Here is a 13,583-nt window from a genome sequence, read left to right as displayed (position 1 = left end):
GGCGGAAGGCGGCGGCGGCGCGGCCGGGGCTGCGGCGGCCATGGCGCTCTCGGTGGTGCAGCAGGTGTTGGTGTCGGCGGTGCTGGTGCTCTGCGTCCTCGTCGTCGTGCCCAGGATGTTTGGGGGAGGCGGCGGCGGGCGGGCCGGCAGGTCGGTGCGCGGCGGCCAGGGCGGCCGCGGCCAGGCCGAGCCCCACCAGCACCGCAGAGGTACGAGCCCTGGCGGCGCCGGGGGCCGCGCCGCAGCGGCGCGCTCTGGGTTGGTTTCCTGGCGGCCGCGGATTAAAGCGGTCGATGGTGCTAAGCGTACTCAGAAGGAGCCCCGTGGAAGTGGGGAGGGCTGACCGCCTTAATCTTGAGGGAGATCCGAGTATTTTTTGCGGCGCTGTGGACAGGAAAGGCGTTGTGAACCAGCTTCAAGCTAGTGTATGTGCTTTAACTTCTGCGCTGTATTCTGGTTGTTATTCTAGTTTGTTACTGTGTTGATTGCTTTCTTTCTTGTGTTAAGAAAATTACTTCCTAAATTGAGGTAAGTCCTTGCTATGAAGCTTGTATCTTACTAGGTGTGTTTAATGAATGAACAGGCGGTATTGCCTGCATGGACATCATCTATTATTCTAGCAGATTAGTAACTCAGAGGTGTAGAGGGGGAGGAAAAGAATCGAGTATGTTAGAGCTTTAATAAGGAAACCAAGTATTACTGTTAGTAAATATTAGGACAGAACTTTACAAAATATGTCAGGAACTGTAGTAGAAAGAGTTAAAGATGCTTTTCTAGAGAAGATATCATTGCTTGATTTAGGCAGCTTACTGTTTTTTAAATCTTAAGACCTATAAAATGTATGTGAAACTGTGTTAGTGTATATTAGCTAAGGATTTGACTCCCAAATCTCGAGGGCTAAGGGTCCATTTTAATTTTGGCAAATAACAAACAGCTTATTTCTTTGAGGCAAGTCTGACTGATAAGGCCTTCAGAGGCACTGTAAATCAGTGTTGCTGAAATCCTCCAAAGTATGTATCTGTGTTCTTCCCTAGCAGTACCTTCCAGAGGCAAAGAGGTGAGTCTTGAGCAGCTAGCATGTTCTTCTCAGCTGGTCTCAAACTTGGTGTGTTTCATAGGCTCTAGCCTAGCTGTATTGCCAGATTTCTTTCAGTTTATATAGCGACTGCTATTTGTTAAAGGCCATAGGTCAAAACCTACAGGTTTTGCCTGCAGTTCTATTAATATTTTGGTCTAACACTGTATAAAATAAACTTCCCGCACATCAGTTGTTCTCATCTATCAGGGTTCTCGTGTTCCAGCTTTAAAAGTTGAGTCTAATTTTACTTACACTTAATTATTACTTTAGTGTTAATTGACAACAAGTAGTGTTTTGTATAAAAGTCTACTGTTTGGGAATTCTTATTGAATGTGAATCTTGGTTTATGCATGTTTGGTTCTGAAAAATTAACGTGAACTAAATGTTCAAAGGGACTTGAAAGTCATAAATCCAGGCAACTAGTTGAGACACCAACATAAAACTTTTGATGAGGCCCCCTCAGCCTTCTCCTGATCTGCTTGTTTCTGCAACTTTCTGCATTCTTTAGCTGATAATAGTTTCTTATGTGCACGTCCTATGGATCACAGATTTAACTGTACAAAATAACGCAATTCAAGCCATGAAACTAGCTGTTCATTCATCTGTTGCCTATTCTGGCAGGCAAATTACATTCAAAAATACAATATTTAAGAACTATTTTAAGGCTTGCAAGGTGCATCTCTTTGTTATTCTCTAGTTTTCCTTCCAGCTAAATACTTGAATTGTAGAGGTGCAGAACTTTAAGCCTGTGGGAGTATCCACATAGTACTGATTTTATTTTGAAAATAACCAAAGCAGTAACATCACATACATATTTTAGCAAAACATTTTTCCTCTGGCTGGGACAATTCAGTTTCTACTTCACTCCTTTCTTTGTTGTGTGGAAAAATATTAATCTGCAACTGTTTGCAACATTATTAATAGTTTCTCTGAGTATATTTTAATTTCAAGGTCAATGTTTCTTGTTGTGTCTAACTTTTCCATAGTTTGCCCTGAATTTACTAATTTTGCTGCTAATGAAGAAATATAAAACTTGTATCTTGGAGAAAGCAACTTAGTTTGAAATTCTTTACTATCTAGATTTAACATTGCATTCTACTTACGGAAGAGTGGTCTGTTGTAACTTTGATTTGTATTCAAGACTGACCTCACCATTTAGAAGAGTTACGAATTAAGAGAACCACGAAAAAGGAAGACAACTTAGTTATACTTCCAAAATGAATTTTACCTTTAATTTCCTTTCTTATCTTGTCTTTTTCCTCTTAAACAATTTAATCTCTAAGGTAGTCCTCAGACACTTCATCAAGCTCACCTGAATACAGGAAATTATGAAGCTAAAACTTATCAGAGTATTCAGCAGATGAGAAATGCAATGGAAAAAGAGATAAAGAGTGAAAGAACAAGAGGAAATGGTAGAGACTTAGCCTTTACCCTGATGCCATTGTATGCTCTTGGTGTGGGAGTGTTTGCAGCATACAAATTTCTCAAGGTAAGCAATATGAACTGTTTTATGTCATTGAAATCATAGAAATTTAGGTCATAGAAGTTCAGAACAATCATATTGTCATTGTTTAAATTATGAGAGTTAAATTTTAAGATACAAAAAAGGCAAGGCAGAAACAAGGGTCACATTAATGGAGCACAAATGATTATGCTTACTATTTGCTTTCAGTAAAGTTTTTCAAAATATTATTTCATGTGTGAAAAAAATATTATGCACTCTTGTAACACAATGGTATTTATTAAAGATGAAGTCACAGGAAGAAAGTCTCTCTAAGAAGGAAAAAAATACAGAAGACAAGGCAAAGGAAACAGGTAAGATATTCAGAATGCTTACATTCAGCAAAAATGCTGATTTCCTACTAAAACAAAGCTGCATATTTTTGTTAATGCAATCTAGCTCAACAAGAACAATCTTAAGTTATTTAAGTGTCACTAGTAACATATAAGATATTTTATAAGTATATTATTCTATAAATTCTAGGCACTGGATAGATTTGGTTGAAAAATCCAGATGTGTTCTTCAAAACAATATTCTGTAGTAATACATTGAGGCTCTCTGCCTGTTGATACATGATGTTTTGGCACTCACGACCTATATGCTCTTTTTTTATACGCTAGGGTGTTGGGCTGTATTAATTGTGGAACAGTATGGATAAACAGTTACATAGGTTGTTATATTTCTGGCCCAAATAACAGACCTGTCAAAAACATAAGACCTTTATAGAAGAAGAAACAAGTGATGCTCTCTTTTTTTCTTGGTACAGAGTACTCTTTGGAATGTCTGATTCTGTCTAATCTCCATATGCCAAGAATCAGGGCTTTACCTGGAGAAAGGACCTGTTGTCGTACTCCTTTATTGTTTTTTTCCTTCCTTATCTAGACACATTTTTATATTTCTAAACAACTAGAAGCCTCTACTGGTGTCCCTGTACACTGTATGCCTACTGACCATCTTTGGGTTTTGTATTCTTCCTTCTTCAAAACTGATTTGTAATTTAGGAGGAGACACACTCTTCTCAACTCTAGTGCCTTTGCCAGTACTGTTGTAAGAGCTGAATACAAATTCATGGCAGTGTAGTAAGTATAAAGGCACTGCCTCTGACTCAGGAAGTCCTGGAGCTGCATAGTTTTAGAGGCTGGAATAGGAAAGAGGTCCCGTATGCTCTCTGTTTTTGCCAAAGTATCCTCTATTTGGACATTATTGGAGAAAAGTTAGTGGACGAGATGGACTTCTGGTCACATGTAGTAAAGGTTCTGTTATGTTTTTATCCTACTGTGCCCTTTCCATATTCTGGAACTTTAGAAAGAAAAAAATCCTGCTGTTTTTACATATGCCAACTAAAAATATAACTTAATGTCTTTTTGGTAGTGCATTTCTTATGTAGAGTTTGTTTGTTTTAGAGCATCAGCTTTTAGAACTGGAGCAGCATCTAGCACAGACAGAGAAAATGTTAAACTCTTTATTGACTCAGCTGGATCCACTGTCAAACTGGTGAGTGATTATAAAATAGTTCAGTTCGCATCACTTTTTGTCAATTGACATTCTCTAAAGAAGAAAAAAAGTAGAGTTATTAAAGTTCCTTATACATAGATAAGGAACAGCGTTTAGGAACCTTTTTTAATTATTCAGTGGTTCTTCAGCCTTTTTGTAGGTAATACCAGTTCTAGCATTCGCCATCTTCTCCACAAACACCTGCTGGTAGCAGACTGTGTTTATTTCATTTGATACCATTAGAAGACGACAAAAATAGGCGCCAAGGTATAGCTGCTTATTTTTGTGTTTTGAAAGGAACTTACTAAGTGCACATACTGTGTAAACTGACATCTTTCATGAAGCCTAGCTTAAAATGTACATGCAGAATTTCATAATTGTTCTTTTAGTATACTCCTGAATTTAAAATGTTTTAAAACTGTTAAATAGTGAATTCACTGACCAGTTTGGCTGCTTTACAGATTTATAGTAGTGATGGAGAGGGCAGAGAGTAGACAAAGCCTGAAATAAATGAAAAGTCTCTAAACTGTAAAGTTCTACATTAAGCAGTGTTGTCCTGAATATAAAATATTTTGGATTGTTAGTTGTTTTTGTTCAGTAGTCGCTGCTCAGCTTTGGCCATTGGAGCTCCAGTCTTAGAATTCAGTGACTAAATTAGCCAGTAGCTGTATGTGCTACTGTAAGCTGCATGCCTCTCACTTCCCAAGAGTACAGTTTCAAAGAAAAGCTTGACCTAAACGTGTCACTAACTTGACTGTGGTATTTATCCACTGAAAGAAGTATTCCAGTCTTGCACATTTTCAGTGAAATGTTATCAAGCACTCACTTCTGAGGTAGTCTTTCCAGCTGTTGACATCTGTCTTTTTTGCAGTGTTAATGCTTTAGCTTGCGAGCAGAAAGATGAAATAATGACACAGCTCCAATCAATTAGACGACTGATGAAAGAAAGTGGCTTGGATAAATCAGAAAACAAGATGAAAGGTACTTCAATATCTCTCCTTCTGGAAATTATAGTTCATATTTTAAAAGATTAAACAGATCTTACTAGTATCTTAATAATTTTCAGTCCTGCATCTTTAGTGAAATATGTTGGGAATTAATTTTAATCTAGAGGAGTACCATTATTCTTGCCTGCAGTGTATCTAATTACAAATTTGTGATGCATCATCATTCTTTGAGAATAAATGCTAAAATACATTGAAGCAAGATAGACTACATAGTCACGTTCTGTTTTGTTAAAGCAGACTAATAACTTTAAACTAAGTTTAGACTGAGGGTTCCCAGGCGGTAAACATATGGGTAAAGCAAAATGTATATTAGTTTTAGCTGGAGCCTTCCAAGAGGTACTTATTAGTCCAAGAGGAACCTAAAATATTAAGAGTGGTTCACTGGGAAATTTTTGCTTTACTTAAGCTTATTTAAAAGAGAGAAAACAAATGAGTAATTTTAAACTGACTGTGAAACTTGGAACTGTTACACTAAATTACACTTTCTTTTTTTGGTAAATTGTAAGATGTCAGCCACATTTGTAATGAGAAACTTGAAGATCTCATTCAGTCATTTGCCGAACAGTCTCCAGATAAAGAAATACATGACCATGAAGATGACAGTAATGAAGATTTGCTTGACAATGTTGATAATGATTACAAAATAGAAGATGATCAATTATATGAAGAATGTGATGTGAACCAGGTGTTTGAGTCAGATGTGGTGGTCGACCAAGAAATGATAAACAAAGATGTGCTTGAATCAGAAGAGAGAGGACTGAGGAGACGTAATAGATATGATTGAAATATGTAAAACATTTAAAAGCTTATGTTTTTCTTCACAATATTGTATGCACTTTAAACTGTTTTGAACCAAGTTACATGCACTGCTCTATGCTTTAAAAAGAGGATGAAATACTGTCTGTGTTAGTATCTGTGGCAGTTTTGTAACTGGCTTCAATGGCAGCAGATTTCACTTGGGATGTTTACATATTTTTTCTATTTATTTTTTCCTATAGAAAATATTTCTGTACTCTCTGTATATAATGCATTGTAATTATATCTGAAGCGTCAGTAAAATACTGGGATCTCTTTTAATTAAAAGTATAATGAATAGATGTTTCAAAAATGTTTTATAGCTACTAAGCTTACTGCATCCTTTAACTGTGAATTTCTTTAGTTCATTAGAGTGCTTGCACTGATGAGTTTAGCTCTTCATGGAAAACTAGTGAGGAATGCAAAGCAATATGGAGTTAAATCTCGGAGATGCTTTCATAGACAGAATTCTTTATTTGGAGAGAGAAATTTAGCCACAGACATTACTTCAAAATAATTATGTCTGTTTGCTAAGCCAGGTTTGCTTCAAAGTAAGTCCTGTAGTTTCAGTTCTGCTGTTGCCTGAGGATTGATGTGTAGTTTTGTATGCTAATTTGAACCTTAATACAGTACTTCGACTCCCAATTGTCACCAGTTAAACCCAGAAGCTGCCTAATAACTGACTGATACCCATTAGTAGTAATATGTTTCATATGTATAATAAAATTATGGAATCTGGCCTTTTGGTTCATTGTACTACTCTTTTTCTTACATTAACGGACATAGTAATATGTATCATTCAAGAACTGGAGGCTTTTTTAAAAACTGAATGATACCACCTTGGCAATAGTTTCAAATGTTTTGAATCAATGCTCAGAAAGCATTTTTTTTTCCTTGGTTAATCATTTTGTCCAGACCTTTACTTTCTGTTAATTTTCTGTTCACTGAGTGTACATCCTAAGAAACTGGCACACTTTTGATGGCAGAAGTAACAGGTAGCTTTGACAGTAGAAAACTAATAGACCAACAACTCAGACTTTCTCTGGAGCCAAGTGATTTTTCCCAAGACAGAATGGATGAATCAGAACCTAGTTCTCAGATACAGTTTGATTAAAAGTGACTGGTGTAGGTCTGGTCATTCAAGTGGAAGTGCTCAAACAGTTCTGAATTGCTTAGTAGCTAACCCTCTGCTAGGTGGCTATTATGGCTAATTAATGTGGGGTTGTTTTTCAGAGTCTTTGGTCAGAGGGAATCAAGGGATTGGAAGTGAGTTTGCTGTGCTGTCAAAGTGTTATATATGTAATCTCCACCAGTTATTGCTGTGAGAGCAGGTGTAGATGTTTGTCTGTAATGCTGTGCTCCAAACGTACCAATATTGTTGCAACAATACTGAAGCACAGGAAGTTCTGCCTGAAGGTGAGGGGGGATTTCTTCTCTGTGAGAGTGACGGAGCACTGGACCAGGTTGCTTGGAGGGGTTGTGGAGTCTCCTTCTCTGGAGATCTTCAAGGCCCGCCTGGATGCAACCCTGTCTACCATGCTCTAGGTGACCCTGCTGAGCAGGGAGGTTGGACTAGATCTCCAGAGGTCCCTTCCAACCTTACTGATTCTATGATTCTGTGATTCTAACAAATGTTGAGGCACTCAGCTGCAGGATTTCACTGCCCTAGATGGTCTCCAAGTCATCAACGCTGTGACAGTCCCGTATTACCATCTGTGGATGCTGCTGATCCTCAAAACACCTTGCCTGTAGCGCTTCAAGGTACTTCCGGGGCGGCGGGCAGCAGCACAGCCAGGCCTGTGTTGCCTGTCCGGGAGCCGTGCTGCCGGGCTGCTCTCCTCAGTGTTACCAGCGACACTCGATCGCGTCTCCCTCGGCTTGTGGAACAACCATGTATTTTTAATGCACTCGTGGGGCGGCTGATGGGATGGAACAAGGAGCCGACCCCCGAGGACGGTGTTTAACCAGGAGGAATAGGAGGAGTTACTCCTCTAGGCTCCGCTGCATGCAGGGACATCGCGGCCCCTCTCACACCAGCACCCCCGGCGCTCTGCACCCCACAGCGCCCCGCGGGGCGGCGGCGGCGCGCTCGGCCCCGCCCCAACGGCCGCGCCGCTGTCGCCATGGCAACGGCGCGGCGCGGGGGTTGCCGCGGCGACGCGGCGGGCAGCGGCGCTCGCTCCGCCCCCGCCCCCCCTCGCTGCCTCCCGCCCGGCGCCCGGCCCTGCCCCGCCGCTCTGACGGGAGAGCGGCTCGTTCCTCCGCCGTGGCTGCGCTCCCCGTCGCAGCGTCCTTCTGAGATAAAGTTGTTTCAGTAGCGTGTTAACGGCAGAAATGCAGCGGTGCCGTGTCCCTCCCCTCTGCCCCCGCCTTCGCCTGCGAAAGGACATTTCAGTAACAGGCCGTGAGGTTAGGTGAAGGCGGAGGCGTTTTCGCTTTAAATGCCTTGAAGAAGGGCCTGCGCCTGGAAGCCTTTTTTTTATTTTTATTTTTTTTTCCCTCCCCTTTCCTGTTTGGCAAGCGGCCCTCCATCTCTCTGAGGGACGGTACCGCTCTGCTTCCTGCTTTGTAAAGTCAGGGCTACCTGGGGGTTAAAACCTCTTCAGTAAGTAGAAATAGGGTCAGCCTTTGTGTGCGGTGATTTAAAACGGGAATATCTCGTTTCTGGGGATTAAACAACAGGCTCTGAGTTCAAAGCTGGCCAAGTGGAAGGAGAAATTAGTACAGCAGGAAATAGGCTCTGCTAAAAAGAGAGTCTAGCGCTCTTAGACGCTCGCTGGGGAGCGGTGGGATCCTTGCACCTTGCAGAAAATACCTGCTCCCAAGGCATTGTGCAGTGGACGTGAGAGGGAACATAAAGATGAGTAAAGCTAAGGGAACTAAGGGGTGAAACTTGAAGCTAAGAGAGAAATTTGGACAGAGACCTGGTAAAACATTAGTAAGGAAAAGAAAATTAAAAAGTGGTGAAAAAGGGAAGCTAGCGATGTTTTCATAACTTGGGTATTTTCTGCAATAAGCTATCAATGATAGACATATTTTTTTCTAACACAGTAATATCTATTTACAAAAGTACTTACATAGACAATACATGATTTTCTAATAGTCTTTTCTGTTTTTCAGTTTATTCTGAAGGGCATCGTCTGATCTGCATGGATTTGGAGGTTAAAGGAGTTGCTGCATCCCCTAGAAGACAGACTCAGCTGTCCTTGAGGGGGAAGAAACATAATCAAGTATGTTAATGGGAGGCTTCCCTGTTTCCTTTCCCTACTTTGAAATGTTTACAAATCTCTTAATCATGCTATAAAAGATGTTCAAGCTTATAATACATATGTACAGTATATATACTGTAGAGAAAAAAACTTTTAAAGAAATTATTTTTGTCGGAAAGTTATAGTTCAATATAACAGTTTTTCAAATGAAGGAGAGAATTTCAAGAGAGACAGTCATTCTAAAATAACCGATATTCTAGGTACTTACCTGGGATGTGGGGAACTTGTGTACAAGTCAGTACTTGCAATTAAGCGCAAGCAGCCCCCAAAACATAATTTCAGAAGGCCTAATTACAGACTGATGTGGAGTAAAATAAATCTCAATACCCAGCATTCGTTCTGAAGGGAATTTTGTTTTTTTTTCAGGCATCCTAATAAGGAAAGAAGGTAGATGTGTAACCCTCACAATACGTGTAGCAGAAACTTTCAGGCTAACTTTTGAAAACAAATTACATGCTTGATTAATATAAATATGATATCAGGTTATAAGAGCCATTGCTTTTATTATAACCAATGTAAATACTAATATTTTAAATAACAGTTGTTTTTTTCTCTGAATGTTTACTTTTTGCGCATGAAACAAAAGTTAATCTGTAATCTTCCCTCAGGCTCCAAACACGCATTAAACTTCCATATTGCTGGTGGATGACCATATTAGGAATTCCTGGAGTTTGACTGCTAAACTGCTGTTTTCCTTTTTTTTTCCCTTTCTGTTTGATTTTGAATATAAAAACACTATGTTTAACCAATATTAAGAATTTTTATAATGGTATCCTTTAACCATTTTTTTGAGAATGAAAGATTTGTCTACAACGACAACATCTGGGGCATTTGCTGTAGGCTGTGAAAGAAATGCATTTGTTTTTCTCTGATCTCTTACCCTTTTTTCCCCTCTCTTCCTGCTGCCTATCAGTTTCCAAATGTGAACTTCCTGGTATTTCTGTTTCTTGGTGGCTTGTTAAATCACAGAGTAAAATTAGGTTAAAACTATGTTCTTCAGCTAGTAAAATTGGGCTCTCTTTATGGTGATTTTTCAGATGTGATTGTTTGTTTTCTTCATGGTTAGATGCCACCTGAAAAAGGAATTTTTTTGAAGACTTTAAAATCTAGAATGTGGCTCTTTATTTTAAGGCAGTCGAAACAATACAGAAAAAAATATAATTGTGATTTAAAGCACTGTAAAAGTATCTGTGACTTAATGTACTGTGTATCATCTGTTAAGTGTGTCCTTAAGACTAAATTGTGTTAGATCTTGAAGCAGTTTTTTACCTATTTGACCACGGGGTGGTGGTGTTTTATATGTGCGACCTTCCTGGAAGGAGAGAGAGAGAAAAAAAAAAAGAAAGAAAAAAGAGAGAGAGAACTAACTAAAAAGCCTTTTTAAAGGCACTAGAGGGTACTGTGGTTTGACTGTGAGCACTTTTTTTTCTTTTTTTCCTTTTTTTTTGGGGGGGGAGGGGGCGGGGCTTTTCCCCTGTGAGTAGACTAGTGTTCTCAAATCTTGAAAGACCTGGGCCACAGCTGGAAATAGGATGTCTGCTCAGTTCAGATTCTGGATGCTGGGCTGAAGACTGTTAATAACCAAGATGCCGGCCCCAGCTCAGAACATATCTGAGCCAGAAGTTTTTTCACACTGAGAGGCTAGTTGGGGGAATTGTTACTATGTGCTTTCCCCAGTTATATGGTCCTCTCTAGGCATTTTCTCTTGGGTGTTTTCAGAAATGTGACAGTGGAATAGATGGAGCTTTGACTTTGTGCGCATGTGCGTGTTATCATTTTGCTACAATTGCAAAGTGTGTGTGCGCCATAGTACAGTGCAAAATTATGAGCGCAGAAGCTGTGTACTCATCATCATCTGGTACTATCTTAAAGCTAAGACTGTACAGTACAGTAAAAGACTATGCTTCTCTGGGATCTGAGCCAGCTACCGATTTCTGGTTTACAGGTTGAATGAGGGGTTGATTCCCCCCAACCCACAAGCACAATATGACCTAAGACCTTGTGAGTAGTGATTGTACAATCAAAATCCTAGGAGCATAGAGTTTTTTAATGTCTTATTAACAGCTGGCATGGACACTATTCTGGATCCTCAATGACTAAAAATCTTTCTCTCTTGATGAATATTGAGTCTTTTTAGTCTTGTTTATGATTTGTAAGAATCAACTTTCAATGAGAAGTTTCTTTGAGTCTCTTAATAAGAGAACAAGACAAAGTCAGATATGTCTCACATATTTTAAGTCATCCACTCTTTAACTATTCTAGAGGAGGCTAAAAAGTAAACTACGTATTTTAGAGCTGATCCTTGTAGGTAAATAATAATGTATCATTTTTTCAGGGATGGAGACCAGGTACACGGACTGCTCGGGGTCCTCGTCCACCAGAGTAAGTCTGATTCTAGATTTTATCAATCTGTTGAAATTTAACATTATTAACAAAATGCATCTGTGTTTGCATTAATATATATAACCAGTGCTCTGTGAAATTTAACATCAAGGGTTTGTTTTCTATGATTTATACTTAAAGTAGAATTTCTGAAGCTTTATTTAGATTGGAATTAACTTCATTTGTTTTTGGTTGAGTTTAACTGCAGAGTAGTATTCACAGAGAGTTATACTCACAGCTTTTATTTATACCTAGCCTTTCTTGAATGGTTTTAACGTAATATTCTTCAAAAAGACAAAAGCATTTTTTTTCTTTTAATTCTTGGTTGTAAGTATTAGAATTAAAAATCATAGAGAAACTGTTGTGAAGGGCTTTTACAATCAGCGGCAAATTTTGTGCAGTGCTTATAGAATTTAAAACTTCAATTTTATTTGCAAGTAGGGAACATCATGTATTTCAAGCACCATATTTGTTGTTCTAGTTTTTTTTTTTGTTTGTTTGCTTAAATTTTTTTTACAGCCTGTATATCTTTCTGCATTATTTTACAAGTATACATGACCATGACATAGGATTTTTTCATATCTGAGCAAAACAATTTCTGTGTGCTGTTAGTCATTCTCTAATGAAAAAGACTGGAGATTAAGGAACCCTCTCATTCCAAAAAGTAATCTTGTTATAATAGGATTGTTTGGAAATATTGGTAGTAAATTAGGAAAAAACACACATTTTAGTACTGCTCCAGAATATATCTAGACACTTGGAAGAAGTTTTATTATGCTGGAAATTGAAATCTCCTGTCTTGATGAGCCTATTTTAAGATACGTTTTGCAAGTTTTAGTGTAACTTGCAGTTGTCTAATGTGTTTGTAATAAAAACTTGGTTACACTTTTTACACTCCTCTTTTTATCCTGCTGCAGTGCTAATAGTATAACTTGCCTCTTGGGAGGTTGCAATAGACAAAAAATACAAACACAGTTGAGAAATGTGTTGATGAACTGAAGACATTTTATTTTCTTTAAGCTGAATGAAATACTGAAGTATTGTTTGCTTCCACTATATTAATCCCTTCCAATAGTTTCAAGGTTTGCATCATAAACACCTATTATTTCCCTCTTTTCTGTCTCGTGACTGAATAAAGTTGCTACAGATCTGTTGTGGAAGAAGGGAATAAGGGATCTCTGAGTTCTGCCCTTGCTGCAGGAGCCCCTGGTGGAGAGTAGCCAGGATGGCCTTGCTAGGGCTGTTGGAACCTGGAAGTAAAGTTAGGCCTTCCACAAGCCCTTTGCAGCTGCCAGTGTACTCTGCAATTGGAGATGGCAGAAAGCTCCGTGGCCAGTTCCTGAAACAGCAAGAGGGGTTAATAGGGATTTTGCCTCTCTGATTGTAGTGAAACTCTTTATAGTAGAGAAATTTTTGTGAAGGAGCTAGTAATAATAATTAATAGATGGTTTACTTTTGGTATAATAGAAAAATAAGAGGACATACTGCTATTAAAATCATTTTAACTTCCTGCAGGGTGCCATGCCTAGATCTAGGGAAGCTTGGTGATTCTGATGAAGAGGTAATTATAAGTTAATTTTGTCTTGAATAGTTACTAGAATTCATGTGTTGCAAGAGTTTATAAAATAAAATTTTTGCTTGTGACTCTATAACAATTACCATTGCTTGCCCTTTTCGTTTTAGGGTGGAGACTCTTGCATACCATATAGCAGAAGTTATCCTCATGCTTGCCCTCTAGATTCATCTTCAAGTTGGAGAACATCACTACAAACACTGTCTGCACAGCATCAACGGGCTCAGCAAGTCAGTTTGTCTTTGTAAATCTCTTTAAATTGTGTCCCTTTAGGGATAATATAGACAAATATACTAAGCTTTATTATACAACTTCTCTTTTTTTTCATTTTATTAAACTCATATCTCCAAGTGCTATTGGTCCAAATTATTTTTTGATGAAGTACTTTTTAATGAGAAGTGTCTAGAATATTTCAGAAATACTGTTTTCTTCATTCATTCACCTTTTTCTTCATTTTTAAGATGTGTATTAACAGCTAGCTCTA

The 13,583-nt window shown here is 38.7% G+C and overlaps 2 protein-coding genes across 4 annotated transcripts in view; both read left to right on the top strand.

The window, feature by feature from the left end:
* Positions 1-4: 4 nt before the first annotated feature.
* On the top strand, positions 5-6,613 carry CCDC107 (coiled-coil domain containing 107). The gene is made up of 6 exons (XM_062567934.1): positions 5-209; positions 2,362-2,567; positions 2,827-2,893; positions 3,983-4,073; positions 4,945-5,054; positions 5,587-6,613. Exons 1-6 carry the CDS (start codon positions 41-43, stop codon positions 5,862-5,864), a joined length of 921 nt encoding a protein of 306 aa, XP_062423918.1. The 5' UTR covers positions 5-40; the 3' UTR covers positions 5,865-6,613.
* A 2,411-nt stretch (positions 6,614-9,024) lies between these two features.
* Positions 9,025-13,583, top strand: part of CAPS2 (calcyphosine 2) — a 31,836-nt gene continuing 27,277 nt past the window's right edge. For 2 of the 3 annotated variants that reach the window (XM_062567914.1, XM_062567907.1), the window contains exons 1-4: positions 9,025-9,105; positions 11,480-11,526; positions 13,042-13,087; positions 13,210-13,329. In XM_062567914.1, the coding sequence (XP_062423898.1) occupies positions 9,025-9,105; positions 11,480-11,526; positions 13,042-13,087; positions 13,210-13,329 (294 nt within the window). The remainder of the gene's footprint in view (positions 9,106-11,479; positions 11,527-13,041; positions 13,088-13,209; positions 13,330-13,583) is intronic. The other variant, XM_062567922.1, reaches the window with a different exon arrangement.

Source organism: Rhea pennata, chromosome 1 (genome assembly GCF_028389875.1).
Source record: "Rhea pennata isolate bPtePen1 chromosome 1, bPtePen1.pri, whole genome shotgun sequence".
NCBI classification, from domain to species: Eukaryota; Metazoa; Chordata; class Aves; order Rheiformes; family Rheidae; genus Rhea; species Rhea pennata.
This window is presented reverse-complemented; position numbering and strand designations above follow the sequence as displayed.